General features: G+C 36.2%; 1 protein-coding gene across 2 annotated transcripts in view; it reads left to right on the top strand.

The window, feature by feature from the left end:
• VPS13C (vacuolar protein sorting 13 homolog C) overlaps positions 1-9085 on the top strand; it is a 205784-nt gene extending 196699 nt beyond the window's left edge. For both annotated transcript variants that reach the window (XM_064361368.1, XM_064361367.1), the window contains 3 exons: positions 5080-5203; positions 6589-6672; positions 6994-9085. In XM_064361368.1, the coding sequence (XP_064217438.1) occupies positions 5080-5203; positions 6589-6672; positions 6994-7095 (310 nt within the window). In that variant the 3' untranslated portion in view covers positions 7096-9085. The remainder of the gene's footprint in view (positions 1-5079; positions 5204-6588; positions 6673-6993) is intronic.
• The last annotated feature ends 8017 nt before the right edge of the window (positions 9086-17102 follow it).

The raw sequence follows: 17102 nt of genomic DNA, 5'->3' as shown, positions 1-17102 counted from the left end.
TGAATTGCAAGACCAGTTATAGAGGATTAATTCATGAATCATTTTTACTGAGTTTTATTTTGAGTGATTAGCATGCCCCTTTTAAAGAATGGCATTACTTCTTTATGTTTATCTCAGCTTTTACTAAGCATTTGCAAGTGGTAGATAATTTTTCCAAATACAGGAACTTGGACTAAACTACCAAGCTTATTTTCCTGGGATTTATCCTAGATAATAAACTTACCCCAAAATGAGAATTATAGATTAATAATTTTCAGAACTTTCTTAGTGATGAGTTTTATAAGATTAAGGCAGAGTTCTTACAGTAGGCAAAATCTGCATTAGATTCCTCATGACTGCGTTTAAATTTATTTGGATGGGAAGAAAAAAGGAAAGCTGAATGACAGGATAAGAGAGGTTAACCAGTCATGTAAGAATCCTCATGTAAGGGAGGATTCTTCCGTCATCTGATTTGCTCATTAGTTAAGAGGTAAAAATATTCACAAAACAATCTAAAAAGCAGATTTTATGACTTTGACAAGTAATCACTTATTTTTTATGTCCATAATTTTATATTATCTCCTATAGATTAAGCCAAAACAATGTTTGTCTTAGATATTCCCGGATTTCTTACTATTGTATATTTGTAACCAGATCCTTTTTCTATTACTTTATTGGAATACATTTTTAAAAGTGGGATTACTAATTTAAAAGTTACGAAGATTTTTGAGGTCTTTTCTGTATATTGCCAAGTCATTTTTCAGAAAGGTTGAATCAGTTTTTTAGAGACCACTCAACAATACATGAAAGTGTTCTTTCTCCTGTGTTTTGCTAAGACTAGGTTTTATCATTTAAACTTATATTTTTTGCTGGCTTGATGGGTAGAAAATAATTTTTTGTTTTAATTAGCATTTCTTTGATTACTGTTGAGCATGAACCTTTTAATAAAACATCATCCATTTATATTTGCTACTTCTTGAATTACTTGTTCATATTCTTTGCTCATTTTTCATTGGTATGTTAGCCTTCTTACTGAATTTAAAGAACGTTTTGGAAATTAATGATATTAACTCTGTTTATCAAATGTATTATTGACATGTTAACGATCAGTAATTGGGTTTCTCAGTATATAGCATTTTTTATTTTGAAATTCACCAAAAACTTAGTCCCCCAATTTTTTTTTTCTTAAGAGGTTTTAAAAACAAAATGCAAGTTCTCATGGCCTAAATTTCTTAGGCTATAGCTTTACTAGTTGGTCCTAACTCTGCTGTAGTTTATTTTAGTAATCCTTATTGAGAAATTGATTATTGAGCAGACTTTTTTAAAAAAAGTCAACATGTGACAAATACAGGGACGCAGAGATGAAAATTACATCTCTGTCCCTTCCCTGTTTTAAAGGCTGGGGGCTACAAATTATCAATGATGTCACAGTATGATAGTGCTAAGAAAAGCCAAGAAAAGCCAAGGCAGTCCTCCCGCCTTGGCCTCCCGAAGTGCTGGGACTATAGGCATGAGCCATCACACCCAGCTGTCTCTTATTTTTTTGTTTGATACCACTCACAGCTTCTCACACAGAGGCATATGCACATAGTACACACATGAATAATCTCTCTTTTGTTCTACCCCATGGAAGGCTTGTAAACAGGGAGTAATATGATGAGGCTTGTAGTTTTAAAAGATCCTTTGTGGTTAGCTGCAATTCTGGAAGAGAATCAGTTCGGAGGCAAGGAGACCAGTTACAGACTGTGTACGTTTTCTATTGACAGAGACTGAAGACATAGGAAGAACTCTTGATAAAGTAAGATAGGGACCACAGTGTCATGGGAAAAGTGTCAAGGAGGCTTTTATAGATGAGGGATTCAAAGACTCAGCTTGAGCTGAGTCTTGAGTATGTATGTAGTTCTTGCATAGGTAGACTAGAGGCAGGTGGAGGCATGCAGCAGTATGGCAGTTTGACCAGTAAGATCAGTGTGGAATGGCTGAATGGTAAGATGTTAGTGTTGGGAGATGAGTCATAGGTAGTAGCTCATAAGATTTTAAAGGTTTAGATTTTATCATTAATGTGATGGAGAATCAGTGGTTTTTGCTTAAGGTATAGTCTGTTACTGTATTTTTTTGAAACAAGGTCTCACTTTCATTGCCCAGTCTGTAGTGCAGAGACTTGATTATGGTTCACTTCATTCTCTACTTTCCTGGGCTCCGGTGATTCTCCCACCCCAGCCCCTCACGTAGTTGGTACCACAGGCATGCAACAGCTGATTTTTTGTATTTTTAGTAGAGATGGAGTCTCACTGTGTTGGCCAGGCTAGTCTTGAACTCCTGGGCTCAAGCAATCCTCCTGCCTTGGCCTCCCAAAGTGCTGGGATTACAGGCATGAGCCATCACACCTGGACGTCTGTTTTTTTTTTTTTTTTTTTTTTTATGTCACTTGTAGCTGCTCACACAGAGGCATAGTACACACAGGAGTAACCTCTCTTCTTTTCTACCCCATGGAAATCTTGTAAACAGGGAACAATACAATGAGGCTTGTAGTTTTAAAAGATCTTTGGCAGTTTGGATGCTATACTGGAAGAGAATCAGTCCAGAGGCAAGGAGACCAGTTAGAGATGCACAACAAAGTACCACAGAATCCACTTCAAGGCTCATTTGCTGTTGTTGGCAGAATTCTAAGACCCCTGTATAGTTGACCTCTGTCAGCCAGTGGGCTGCTCTCAGCTCCTAGAAACCACCTTTATTCCGAGCCAGCAAGGGTGCTTTGAATCTCTGACTTCTTAGTATCTTACCCAGATTTACAGTCCATGAACTTAGGTCAGGCCCACCTACATAAACTATTTTTGCTTAAAGTCACCTGTGCCTTATAACAAAACCTAATCTTGGAAATGAAATCCATCATATTAAAAGTCTACGGGACTGTGCAGAGATGTATACTAGGGTTTGGGAATCTTGGGGGTGGTCTTAGAATTCTGTCCACCATAAAGACTGTGGCAGCTATCGTGATAGGAAGTGGGAGGGTCTAAAGAATGAGGATTCAACTTACGAGATGAGGCTTGGTGACTGAGTGGATATAGACGGGCAGGGAATACATGAGAGGGAGAGAGGTAGATAGATAGATAGATAGGTAGATAGATAGGTAGATAGATAGATGGATAGATCAATAGATAGGGAGGGAGGGAGGGAGGGAGAGAGGTAGATAAATACCTAGATAGTTAGACAGACAGACAGACAGACAGACAGACAGACAGACAGACAGACAGATAGATAGATAGATAGATAGATAGATAGATAGATAGATAGATAGATAGATAGATAGTTGGATAAAAATCCAGAGTTGAGATCTTTCTGAGACCATTCTGAGAGAGGGTGTGAGTAGAAGACCACCACGATTTGAATCCTGGTAAACATGGTAGAAGAGGTAGAGAATGAAGGAGACATTTTAGGTGGTAGGAGAGCAGTAGTGTTATTGGGATGGTAAAGAGAAGAATTGAAAGATATTTGGAGTAGTGAATTGTGTTTGGCACACACATTTGTAACAGCCATTTTAACTCAGCTCTGTCAGCTTATTATCAATTGGGGCCAGGAGTGTGGGCAGTGGAGACTGTTTGGAAATGAATGTTGGTGTTGGAAGCTGTCACAGTGATTAGAGGACGCTACTGCCACTTACTAGGCTGGGGTTAGGGATGTTGAACTTTGTCCAGTGCACAACACAATCCCAAACAAGTCCAAAATTTAATAATGCTTCTGCTGAGAAATACAGTGCCAGGGGTCTATTTCAGTTCCCCACACTGCATTGATCACCACGTTCATTCATGTCTACCTTCTAAACGTGGAATCTAGCCCTTTCTTCCCCCTTCTCAGGCCACTGCCATACTTGAGGCTTTCATCGTCTCCTGATTGGACTGTTGCGGTAACTTCCTACCTTGAATGTCTATTGCCATCTCTTTGCCACCTCCCTCTGTTTACCACCAGAACCATGACTCTAAAATAATAAACATTATGCCATTTCTTTTTCATTAAAAGTGAAACAACATTATCATGTTATTTCCTGTTTTATTAAAAGTGAAAATTTTTTAAAAGGAAAAGCAAAAGCCCCTTTAGGTCTGGTGCTAAGCTCATTTTCTTACGACTTCACCATGGTATCTATCCAGTACTCCAGCTACAGACCTCCCCATTCCTCAAATAAGTGTTTCCTTTTTTGTATCCGTTTATATGTCAGTGTGTTCCTCCTTTTGTCTGGACTGTCCTTTCCTTACCTACATAGAGAATTCCTTCCTTTCAAGAATCAACTCCTGTGTCACCTGCTTTACCAATACAATCTTGTTCCCCTCTCTTTCTATTGCTTGCTCCAAAAGACTCAATCTGCACACTCTTACAGCACTTGTCTAATTGTGCTGTAGCATTTATTTACATGTTTATTTCTCCTCTAGCCAGTGAGCACCTCTCAAGCAGAAACTATCTTGTTTCTCTGGCACCCTAAATATTTGTTGAATTAATAGTTCTCTTCTTTTGTAATTTTTTTTTCTGTAATAGAAGTTTAATTTTAAGTATAGGTATATCAGTAATCAAAATGAATCACACACTGAGAAATCAATGTGGATGCCCTTTAAGGGTTCTTTTATTTTTTTATTGCCATTGACTATACTCTGTGATAAAGTATATTAGCATTAAAGTGTTCAAATCTGATCTTTATTAGTAGGCCTAAAGTGAATCTTTGCTGACATTTAAGGTTTATGACATTTCCTGCACGTTCGTTCTTGACTGGAAGGCATAAATGGCTGACAGTAAAGAGCAATTAATAATTTTCCAAGTAAAACATTTTCAGGGGCTTCTGCCTTTACTGCTCCCCTGATGAGAGTACAGCCTGTTTCTTATGTGTTTCAAAGATGATTTCCCTATCAGCTTTTTGGTTGGTTAACCAACAACAACAACAAAAAGTTACATTTTTCTGAATTCTGTAAGATTGACAGAAGGGGAATTTTTGAAAGTGTACTTTGTTACTTTACTGAGCAAGTGCTACCTCTGCCATCCAGTGGAGTGAATTATTGGTGAGAATAAATTGTCTTCATCATGACCTGTAAGTTTTTGTTTTCTTTTGCAAAATAGGCGAGTGTTGTGTATAAAGGAAGTTGAAATCCTGGGCCTTATGTCTGTAGACTGGCAGTGTCCATTTGAAGATTTTGTATTTCCTCCTAGTGTCAGTGAAAATATGCTAAAAATTTCAGTTAAGGTAAGAAAACATGTCACACCTTTAGAGCTAAGAATTCATTGCTTTCAGACTGTTTTACAGTTAATTACACAAAATGAAGGATAAGTGTCATTATTACTACCATATGCTGAGACATAAAGAAAGATATAATCAATTTATTTGTATAACTGTACTTTATTTTCTGGCAGTTTTGATTGCATAGAGTGAAGTATCAGTTTACCCGCCCAGATAATTAAGATTCTGATATGCTGATATTTTCTTTTTGGTAGAAATAAGCACTAGTAAATAGAGTTTTTTTAAAAAAAAAATTTCATACGGATACCCATGTTACTATAATCTTAGACATTTCTGGAAAGATTCCTCTTTTTTAGGTTTTCAGAAGATTAAGTGATTTGATAAAAATAAATGTATCCAGAATTCCCATGTTGTATAATATTTGGCATTTACGGAATGCTAATACAGTTTAAGTATGTAATAATACTTCTATGTCTTTTGTCCCATCATTTTATAAGGAAGCACTTTTATTTTAATTACATAATAATTTGTAAAAGTGATTATCTTTTGCTTAGTTTTCGGACTCAAGTACTTAACTTTCTTTGAAATATGTTTGCTACATTATATATATTATAAATTTATTTTCATGCCTTTAAAAAACGATAAATTGTTATTCTAAATATGGTAATTTATTTAGTGTATTTGTTTTCTCTAAACAGTAATGTTTCTATTAGCAAAACTATCTGAAAAACGTTTACTGTGAAATTTAGTAGCTGGAAAAACATTTACTGTGAAATTTAATAGCTAGAGATGTGAGTACTGTTACCCTTTAATTTATCTTTACTTATCTTTTTGTGGAAATTTACAAATAAAAGGAAACACCATGTTACCCTAGCATTACCACATTGTAGCATGTCGAAACCTAAGGAGTGGCTTGGTGTATGAAATACAGTTTTCAAACTGGGAAAGACTGTCACTGTGCATGTATCTTACAGTTTCCTCAGTTATCACTTTTCTTTCGCATCAATGGTGAGAATTGACTCAGTGTATATTACATTATACAAAAATTTTATCTTTCAGCCAAAGAAATGAAGGAAGGATTTTTTTGATTTGTCAGATGTGATGAGTTACCAAGTGGTGTTTCTGTAGGCTGTTTATCATAGCCTGCAGAAAGCCATTATTTTATACAGATAGGTGTATGCTCATCCAGTTTTATAAATTCTAACAACTCACATATGGAAATACTGTCTTTGTACCAAGATGGTTTATTTCATGTCTCACTTGAATGTGTGTGTTTGGTTAGTCTATTTGTTATAAAATAGAGTTCACATTTAAGTATACAATTAAAAGTTGTGATTTTTTTTTTCTTCCTCAGAATAATTTCCTTTCTGTCATTGTTTCTTTTGAAACAGGGACAGGGTCTGTTCCACAAAAAAGACGGTGCCAGTCAAGGCTGTGTTCGAAAAGTTTACCTGAAGGACACCGCCACAGCAGAGGTGAACAAGAGTACCCCTCTTTTTTTTTTTTTTTTTTTTTAGCTGAAATGCTTTTTTAAAAGCCTGTTATAATGAACACCATTATTTCTCCCTAAGGTCTCCCAATTATAACTTTGGATGGATATATAAACTTAAAATGATATGCTGTGGATCAGTCAGGTGCAAGGGTCTTATTTTTATTTGACACCTCTGGACTGTATCCTTGGTCCTTAGCTATTAGACCTGTTTGGAGAGCTTCAGCTCTGGCTTTCTTAGCTTTCCCTTCAACCAAATGAGCCTATACTTGTCTTTACAATTCATAATAAGTATTTTACTTTACAGAGAGCATATAATGCCATTGAGGATGCACAGTCAACGAGACAGCAGCAAAAATTGGTGAAGCAGTCATCAGTGAGACTTCTCAAACCCCAAATGCCATCTTAATCACAGATCCCAGGGGCTCCAACAGGGAGAAAAAACACTCACTGGTCTTGTCTATAAATCACTCTGCTTTATCTTGCTAAAGATAATTTTCAAGCCATCTTTTAGTTTTATTTTTCTAGAATAATATTGGGTTTTCTATTTTTTTCCCCTTTTAGTTTTTACTCTAATTTTGTGACCATGTATGTGATAACAGTCCACTTGTACACTGCCACCCAAATGGGCCAGACCCTTGAAGAAACATCACTTCAAACTTAGAATGAAATTTTCATTAATATTAAAATTGTGAAGCAAAGGTCAATAGGCTTATATTTAATTTAAGCCTTACTGAAGAATAGGAAAGGAGTTTAGAATGACAAGTGTTCTTTGAAAGGTTTTTTTTTTTTTTGAGATGGCATCTTGCTGTCTCCAGGCTGGAGTGCAGTGGCGCAATCTCAGCTCACTGCAACCTTTGCCTCCTGGGTTCAAGCAATTATCCTGCCTCAGCCTCCTGAGTAGCTGGGATTACAGGTGCGCGCTGCCCACACCCAGCTAATGTTTTTTGTGTTTTTAGTAGAGTCTGGTTTCACCATGTTGGTCAGGCTGGTGTCAAACTGACCTCGTGATCCACCCACCTTGGCCTCCCAAAATGCTGGGATTATAGGCGCTAGCCACCGTGCCTGGCTGAAAGGTTTTAACCCATAGACAAATGTTGGACCCTGACATTTTGTTGAAGAGTAATTTGTTCAGTAATTGAACTGAGTTAACATTTTTGGTAAGCCAGGTAATTGAATGAAGAAAACCCACGAAAGGGAGAAATGACATGTTTGCTATTTTCTTTTCATGAAAACACTGTTTTCCCTCTAATAAAGCATATTTTACATTGGTGCTTATTTTTTCTCCTTGCACTCTAATAATAAAAATTGTGGAAAATCAAACCTTAAAATATCTACACTCTGCCCTCTTTAATGTAGCATTCATAAAAATTTGGAAGCTATTTACGTGCTCTTTCAAGATGAGCTTATGTGGCATAATTATTTGCTGATACATGAAAATATTGCACTTTAAGTTTTTCAAGGCTCTGAAATATGTAAAATTCAATATTTTTATATTCCCAGAAATTGTTTCTTACAGCTTAAAAGACTTTAAGGACATCACAAATTAGCATTTAGTCCTAATGCATACCTAGAATGTATTTTAAATACTTTTTAAGAAGAATGAAAATTCTTTGGTTGTTTTATATATAAATAAGCCATATATAATGACATTGTGTTTCTTGAGGGAGCAGGCCTGTGAGAATCAATTCAGTACAGTATTTTTTTTTGTCCTTTCTGCATCCTTGATCAGAGATACACTATTAAAAATTTTAAAAATACTGGAAAATATTTAAGTTTTTTGGCTGAACTTTAAGATTTGCTCCTAATGTTTAACACGGCAACATTTATTGCACATCACTGAATTCATGAAGATGTGGACACCCTCTGCTCTATTATTGTTTATGGTGGTGGTGGTTCTGTCGTCATCATTCATGTTTTTTAAGGCCTGGTCATAAAACTTTAAATTTTCCTAGTGTGATTTAATGTACATTCTAAAAAGAGAATGCAGTAACTAATGCCCTAAATGTTTGATCTCTGCTTGTCATAACTTTTTCAAAATTACTTTTTTCTGTAAAGTATATATATAAAACTTACAGCTTAAATTGAATTTCTCTATTAGTGGTTAATTGCATTTTATTAAAGGGATCATTATAAGCAATTTCATAGCGAATGTTATTGTATTTTGTGTTTTTAAAACAATTAGGAATTTGAGATATCCAATTATATTTTCATATGAATCAAGCTGTTGACAGTGTCCTATATATTTAAGAAATTATATTATACTGATACTATTTGTAACATTTGATTTAATCTCTAGGGACAGAAATAATTCATTGGCAAAGTGTAATAATTTTTTTTTAATGCTTTGAGAGTCAGTTACTTGCATATGAGAGAAATAAAACATTTGGCACATTGTTTACAGGTGTGAAAACTTTGTGGGTTTGTATTATGCAAGTAACATTTGCTTTACTTTCTGTCTTTCCCTTTTCCTCTTCAAATCCTGTAACAGTGAGAAGTTATATTAATAGTTATGGAGGACTTTACAAGATGCTAGTCAGATAAGCTTTTTCTCAGGGGTACTGAGCCCCTTCATCATACTGGAGATCTGTGGCACACACCTCCAATACGGGGGGATTACAGAGAATGCAGTTGACCGGGGGCCCAGCTGCACTGTGAAATCCATTGCAGTATTTGCATTGCCTTCCGTGGTTTCTCTCAGCCATTGGCTGAGTATGGCAATTACACTAAGATATACTTAGTTTACAAATTCTAGAAGACACAGAAGTCCTCTGACAGCCGTATTTGGCTTGAAAACTCTACAGTGGCCTTGCAGAACCTTTCTTAGACTGCATGGTGGTCTGGGATGTTCTACCATACTGCTGTCTTTCTCTTCTCCCTCTTCCACTTGGGGCTCAGACTACAAGTCTGGAAGGCTCACCCAGTGCTGGATTATCCAGTAGGAAGAAGAAGTTCATGCTGAGGGCTGTAGCAAAGCAGGGGCATTAAAAAAAAAAAAGAATAAAAAGAGTGTACCCAAGCTTCATAAGAAAAATTCCATCCAGGGTGGACTTCCTTCCATGAGTTTTATGATTGAGTAGTTTTTATTTTGAATATTGCATGAAGGAGGACACTATTATCTTTTTGGTGTTTTGGGTTTCTAAGTATATTGATCTGGTGCTGTCTGGATATCTATTTTTAACAATGTTCTGTGTGTATTTCTAATGTATAGCCAGGACTAAAAATTAATGCTATGGACTTAAAATGATCAAATTCTTAAAGAGCTCTGCAGATCTCAATATCAGTTAATATTGATTTGCAATTATTGCCAGAGCTAGAAGAATCATCTTTTTATTGCAGAGAAAAACCAAAGGTTCTTAGAAAATAGAAGATTGCTCATAATGGGGTCATTTGTCCTCTAGGGACAAGCCCTTGTGGTTGAGAATCACTGTCAGAATGACCATGAGTACTGGTGAAAGTGGGTTCTGTGCCATGTGTGTTGGCTGTAAGAAGAAATCGAGACTTGAGCTGAGGGAGCACATTTCACTTGGTAATTGTGCTGCTAGTGGGAAAACTGAGGCTTATTGTTCTTGAATCCATGCTCAAAAGTATCTTCAGTTTTAAGCATATTAAATATATATGTATAAATAATTGAGACAGTCAACTGTCGGTCTCTTTGAGGTGAAAAAGTCATCAGAAAGACTTTTCTGTTTTGTTTTTACAAGCCACAGACTTCTTCAAAATTCAGAAAGCTCTGAAAACCCAAAGATTTTGCAAAAGTTTGAAACAAAGACATTTGGCAGCAAAATCTGAACTGAATTGACATGAAGCTATTCATGGTCTTTGATTTTATTTGGTGTAATTAATTTGGCTGTAGCAAAACTACTTAATTTTGTTTTGGAGTGCTGCTGCAGATTTCCCTGGAGGTATACAAGCTGTATGTGATGTGTTATATGAACCATGTTGCGTTGCCTCTTTCTTTTTTTTTTTAGAGACAGAGTCTTGCTCTGTCTCCTAGGCTGGAGTGCAGTAGCATAATCTTGGCTCACTGCAACCTCCACTTCCCAGGTTCAAGTGATTCTCCGTCCCCAGCCTCCTGAGTACCTGGGACTACAGGTGCACACCACCATGCCCGGCTCATTTTTGTTTTTTTCAGTAGAGATGGGGTTTTACCATGTTGGCCAGGCTGGTCTTGAACTCCTGACCTCGTGATCCACCCACCTCAGCCTCCCAAAGTGCTGGGATTACAGGTGTGAGCCACTGCGCCCAGCACACACTGCCTTTCTTTAATGTGAATTTCTGAATTCTGAAACACATCTGGACCAAAGGTTTTAGATAAGAGATTGTAGAGCTGTATGCCCTCAAAATTCTCAATTAAATTTGCTTCTCAAATTTTAGAAAAATCATAGACTGTAGGAGAAACTCTAAGAAACAACAGAATTTTTTCCCTCTTCAGATCATACCAGTGTTTCGTTTTACAAGTGCTGGCAAATTGTTTTGATAAAGAATTCAGAGTAATTGGTGTTAACATATATGTTGCCAAATGATTGTACATCAGAAGGATGACACTTGAGAAAAAATAGGAAACATAAGCACATCATTGATTATTGTCCCTTTTGTACATTAAATATCATCTGCTGGATGAAATGATTTTAAAAATTGACCTCTAGTGGGAAAAAGAATAGTAATGAAATTTATATGCCAACATGATCTTCTATCCACTAAGATGATAACACTTCACAAAGAAGATTAATTCTTTTAAACTTGAAGAAAGATCAAGCAACTTCCCCAGAGACTGACTACAATGCCTCAAGCGGTTTAAATGGCTTGGTAAATAATTTTCACCAAGAGTAGATTTCAGTTCTTGCTGTTTGGGTTTTGTTTGTTTTTGTAGAAATTATTTACCTTGTGATACTAGTGTTTCTCTGAAACCACTTTTCTCTTTCGCCATCTTTTTAAGTCTTCTTTCTCTATACATCATTTTATCTTTTCTTATGGCACTTCTTTAAATATTAAGGTATTTTTATTAAATAGATACTATACTATTGCTTGGCAGACTACAACCTACAGGCCAAATCATCTGTTCTTACAAAGTTTTATTGGAACAACCGCACTCATTTATTTGCATTGGTTATGGCTGATTTTGCCACTACAGTGGCAGAGTTGGGTAATTGTGACAGAGACAAAATGGCCAACAAAGCCTAAAAAATTTACTGTTAGACCCTTTACAGAAACAGTTATTGATCTCTATATGATATCGTATAATTGATCTTACAGATGGGACAGATATCAAATGGCTCACCCAAAGTCCTGTGGTGAGATAGGAACTGAAATCAGGATCCAGCATCACCAGCATCCCTTTCTACCCGTACTTCCTAAAAACAAGGACACTTACATTGGTGTTGAGTGAATGCAGCCAGTGTTGGCCTCTTGGATTTCTTTTAGAACTACCCTTAACCCCAAATTTTATTCATTTTCTCCCTATGTTTTAGGTCTAATTGTGATATGGCATTTTTCATAGTAACACCCAAATCTAAGCCAGCCCTTAATTAAACATTTTTTTTTTCCTGGAGAATTCTTACATACGGTCTAATATTATTGTGACAGTTGACTAGCATATGTAGCATTTGAGATGTACAAATGAAATTTTGGATGTGGGATATAAAACCTGCCTCTATTTCTACAGCACAATCAAAACTAAAAATCAAATGTGTGGGGTTCTACTATAAGCCATTATAGGAGTTCTACTGATATCAGGAGCAGAAAAACCATGCCCAAGATACATCCTTTATCGTAACTGGCTAGGGACCTGCCAAAGTAGAGATGATATTTTTGAGCATGGCACATGACATTATAGAGTAGTAATGTAAGAAATGAGCAGGTGTTCAAAGATTGCGATTTGAATGGAAGCTATACAATTTTAGTTTCACCAGAGGATGCTGCTGCAAATTAGTTAAGCAAGCACTTATTGATGGTTTAAATTAAGCAGCCACTCTGGAACAGGGCACATTTCCTTTCCCTGTGGAGTACTGTTAGAGAGGCTTAACCTACTTTGACACTTCTGATCAAATCTTCCCACTTCATTCAATTCACAGTGATTCATGCTCTCAAAAATAGTAAAAATGAAAAAAAAAATAGGGCATGAACTAGGGGATTAACAGCATTCTTAACTTTTTCAATAAAGATTTCTTGGACTATGCAGTCAGTTGAATAATTTATCAGTAACTGTGTTACTGAAGTAGGTAGATTTTTTTTTTCTTTTTGTCAAGATAAGGAATTTATTCTCCTGAGGAATTCTGGAATAGTTGTAAGGTCTATGGGACATTTGAATATATCTGGAATTATTGGCAGCAGGAAACAACTGCTTTCTTGTGAAAAACATTCCTGCAGTTAAAATGGAGAGACCTGGAAAGCTCTCCTTTCGAGCTGGCCTCAAGTGGACAGAATAGAAATCTTGCATGACTATTATTACGATCCAGGTGGTAAATGGATACCATTGAAAACACTGTTTTGTAAGGGCCATAAAGACTGAGTACCCATGACTTAGACTGGTGAATAAGAATATATTTCCCACACTACCTAAAATTAATGCTCGGTTGCCACCGAATTATAGTGCAGCTCTTTCAGAAGCACTAATGATGCTTATTTTGTGTGGAATGGATTAATTTTAATCATTTTTTTTGGCAAAAAATAATTCACTTGGGGGCCTTTGTTTTAGTTGTACTTATTCATAGACTAGTTAATGATTGGAAGATCCTTATATTCAGCATAGATTTATTTCTTGTGGTTTCCATCCATTGAGCCCAAATCCTTAGGGCCATCAGAATAAGAATGAGTCTTTCTGTATGTGGAAGCCTAGCTTATGGGAGCACTACCTAGTAGAATTGAAGGCTGGCCCCATGCTCTACCATTTATCCAGCAAGCATGTAAGTTTTATTTTCAAGTTCTCATCTTATTCTACCTAAACCATCCCTAATGAGACAAAACTTCAAGTCATCCCATAATCCTGGTGGCATTCCTTAAACAAGTGCATCCAGGTTCCTTTTATGATATGGTGCACTGATCTGCAGGAATGTTCCAGGAATCAACTAAGGCAGATTAGTGCTTTGACAATTCCATATTTTCTGCTACTTGACTAATAGTAGTAAGTATCCCAGCCTATTAAAGCAATTACTTTTGTAAAGTAAAATTTTTCCATTATTTTAATTTATTAATCTTGTAACTTAGAGAAGAATATTGTTTATTCTTTTTACCATTTTTGCTAACAGTAAGGGTAAACAACCAAGTAGATTTTTTAGAAATTAAAAAAAATCATTAAAAAGTCAAAGCCAGGCGTGGTGGCTTACGCCTGTAATCCCAACACTTTGGGAGGCCAAACTGGGTGGATCATGAGGTCAAGAGATCGAGACCATCCTGGCTAACATGGGGAAACCCCGTCTCTACTGAAAATGCAAAAATTAGCTGGGCGTGGTGGTGCGCACCTGTAGTCCCAGCTACTCTGGAGGCTGAGGCAGGAGAATCACTTGAACCAGGGAGGCGGAGATTACAATGAGCTGAGATCATGCCACTGCACTCCAGCCTGGCGACAGAGCAAGACTCTGTCTCAAAAATAAATAAATAAAAAACAAAAAATCAGCGGACAGCCACAAAGTACATTAGACGTAGCTGAAGAAACGATTAATGGACTAGAACAATAGAACTTACGAATACATTTCCTGGAACGCAGCACAGACAGAGATGGAAATATGAAAGAGAAGTTAAGTGACATGAAGGAAAGATGAGTGTATTGAACGTACTCTAATCCAAGTCCTCCTATAGAGAACATGGCTGGTATGATTCCGAAAGATATGATTTGATAGATGCAAGAAACAAAGTAAACCTAGAACAGAAAAAATAAAAACAAATTTAAACCTAAGAGACACTGGATAGAAACTATCACATAGCAATCAGAAAGAGAAAAACTGAAAAACAACCAAAACGAACAGAGATTACTGACAAAGGATCAACAATTAGACCAAAAGAAGAGTTGTTAACAATAGCCTCCAGGGAACAAGAGGATAGCTACAAATTGCTGAGAGAAAACCTGCTGTCTACGTAGTCGACTTTAATCAGCTACATTATCATTCAAGAATGAGGGTTCATAATAAAGAAGAGAAAGTTTTCCACTCTCAAATTCTTTCTTTAAACACTAAGGGATGTCCTTCAGGAAACGGAATGAAATACAGAAATCAATGGCGATAAAGAAATTGGCAAACTGTAGAGTTAAAATATAATTTAAAGTAGCAACAAGGGTGCACAGGAGGAAGTTTATCAAAACTTTGCAAGACATTTTTAAAGAAAATTATAAAATTATATTGAAATAAAGTTTAAATTTTCTTAAATATACAGAAAGCAATATAATGTTCATAAATGGTAAGACTTATTAAAAAGTAATCATATTCAAATTTATCTATAAATTCAATACAATTTTAATCAACATCCTATTAATATTTTTCATAGACCTTGACAGGCTGTTTCAAAAATTCATGTGGAAGACTGAAAGGCCAAGAATTATCAAATAACTTTAAGGCATGAGATCAACTGAGAGACATATTTTATCCTCCCAGATTTTAAAATGTACTAAAAAATTATAGTAAGTGAAACGATGTGATATTTTCAGAGAAATAGATTAGAAGAAAAATGGAACAAAAGAGAATAAGGACAGACCCATGAAAATACAGAAATATAGAATAAGAATAGTAACTGTAGCTTACATGATTTCTGCTATGTAAGCTTTAGGCAGTGTTCCATGCACTTTATATATTGTAATTAATTTATCCTTAAAGGTGACATTAAATATCAGTTAAGCATAGCAGTATTAAGATCCAAAAGGAAGAAATAACACATATGTATATGACGATATAAAGGGATAAATTATGGTACAGACAGACAATTGGGTATGATTCAGCGATGAAAAGGAACGAAGTACTATATGCTATAAGATAGATAAACCTCCAGGACATTGTGCTAAGTGAAAGAAGTCATGATCAAAAGGTCACATCTTACATGATTCCTTTTATATGAAATATCAAAAATAGGCAAAGTATAGAGACAAACAGCAGATTCCTGGTTGCTAGGGGCTGGGAGAGAGGGAGTGATTCCTCAAAAGATATGGGGTGTTTGCATGTTCTCACTTATAAGTGGGAGCTGAACAATTAGAACACATGTACACAGGGAGGGGAACAGCACACACTGGGGCCTGTAGGGGAAGAACGGGGGCGGAGAGAGCATTAGGGAAAAGAGTGAATGCATGCTGGGCTTAATACCTAGGTGATGGGTTGACAGGTGCAGCAAACCACAATGGCACATGTTTACCTGTGTAACAAACCTGCCTGTCCTGCACATGTGCCCTGGAACTTAAAAAAAAAGTAAGGCAATGATTACCATGGAAAAAAAAGATATGGGTGTTCTTTTAGGATGAAAAAGTTGTGGAACTAGAGATAGTGGTTTGATGGCATTGTGAATGCTCTAAATACTGCTGAACTGTACATTTTTAAATGGTTACTTGTTAATGTGAAATTTATACCTCAATAAAAAAATTTGCAGTCAGCAAGGATAGACAGCTACTGCTCAGGAAATTATTTTCTTCATATGAGAAACAATTGGATTTCTGCCTCGTACGCCACACAAAAATAAATACCAGGTATGTTAAACCCTAAATGCAAAGCAATTCTTTAAAATGTGCAGAAGATAATATAAGAGAATATTCTTACACTCTTGAGAAGCTAGAACTTTCTATGAGAGAAAAGGCCATTAAAAAGTTAAATGCCAAGACACAAACTTGGAGGGAATATGTGCAACCAATATAACAGCCAAAGGGTTATTATCTGAAATATATGAAGACCTCCTTTAACTCAATGTGAAAAAACAACTCAATAGAAAAATGGGCAAATGCTATGAACAGACAATTCACAGAATAGGAAGACTGGAAATTACTCATTGACATGCAAAGTGAAACAATGAGCTTCCCTTTTACATCTGTCAGATTGGCACAAACGGAAGTTTGAGAACAGCTAATGTTTCACAGGATGCGATGAGATGCACACAATAAAACCCTGCTGATGGGATGCAGAGTCACTTGAGAAACCAAGCTGGCAAGGCGGACCCCAGCTGAACGCATGCATACAAACAGCAGTTCCACTCCAGATAGCCAGCCTAGGGAACTCTCCTGCAGTCTAAGCATAAACAGAAATAAGGACACAAGGATGTTCACCGCAACACTTTAAATAAAATAAAAAATGTGGCAATTATCCATCAGCAGCAGATTTTAAAACATGCAAAACAATACGAAAATAGCAGCTATAAGAAATGAACTCTCAAGTTTTGAGTGAAAAGAACAAGTTGCAAAAGGATATAGATCATGTAAATGTGAGCAATAATCCATGAGGCATATATGAA

The sequence above is a fragment of the Aotus nancymaae genome, unplaced genomic scaffold, assembly GCF_030222135.1.
Source record: "Aotus nancymaae isolate 86718 unplaced genomic scaffold, 86718_ANA_hifiasm-v0.15.2.pri h1tg000041l, whole genome shotgun sequence".
In the NCBI taxonomy this organism is placed as follows: domain Eukaryota; kingdom Metazoa; phylum Chordata; class Mammalia; order Primates; family Aotidae; genus Aotus; species Aotus nancymaae.
This window is presented reverse-complemented; position numbering and strand designations above follow the sequence as displayed.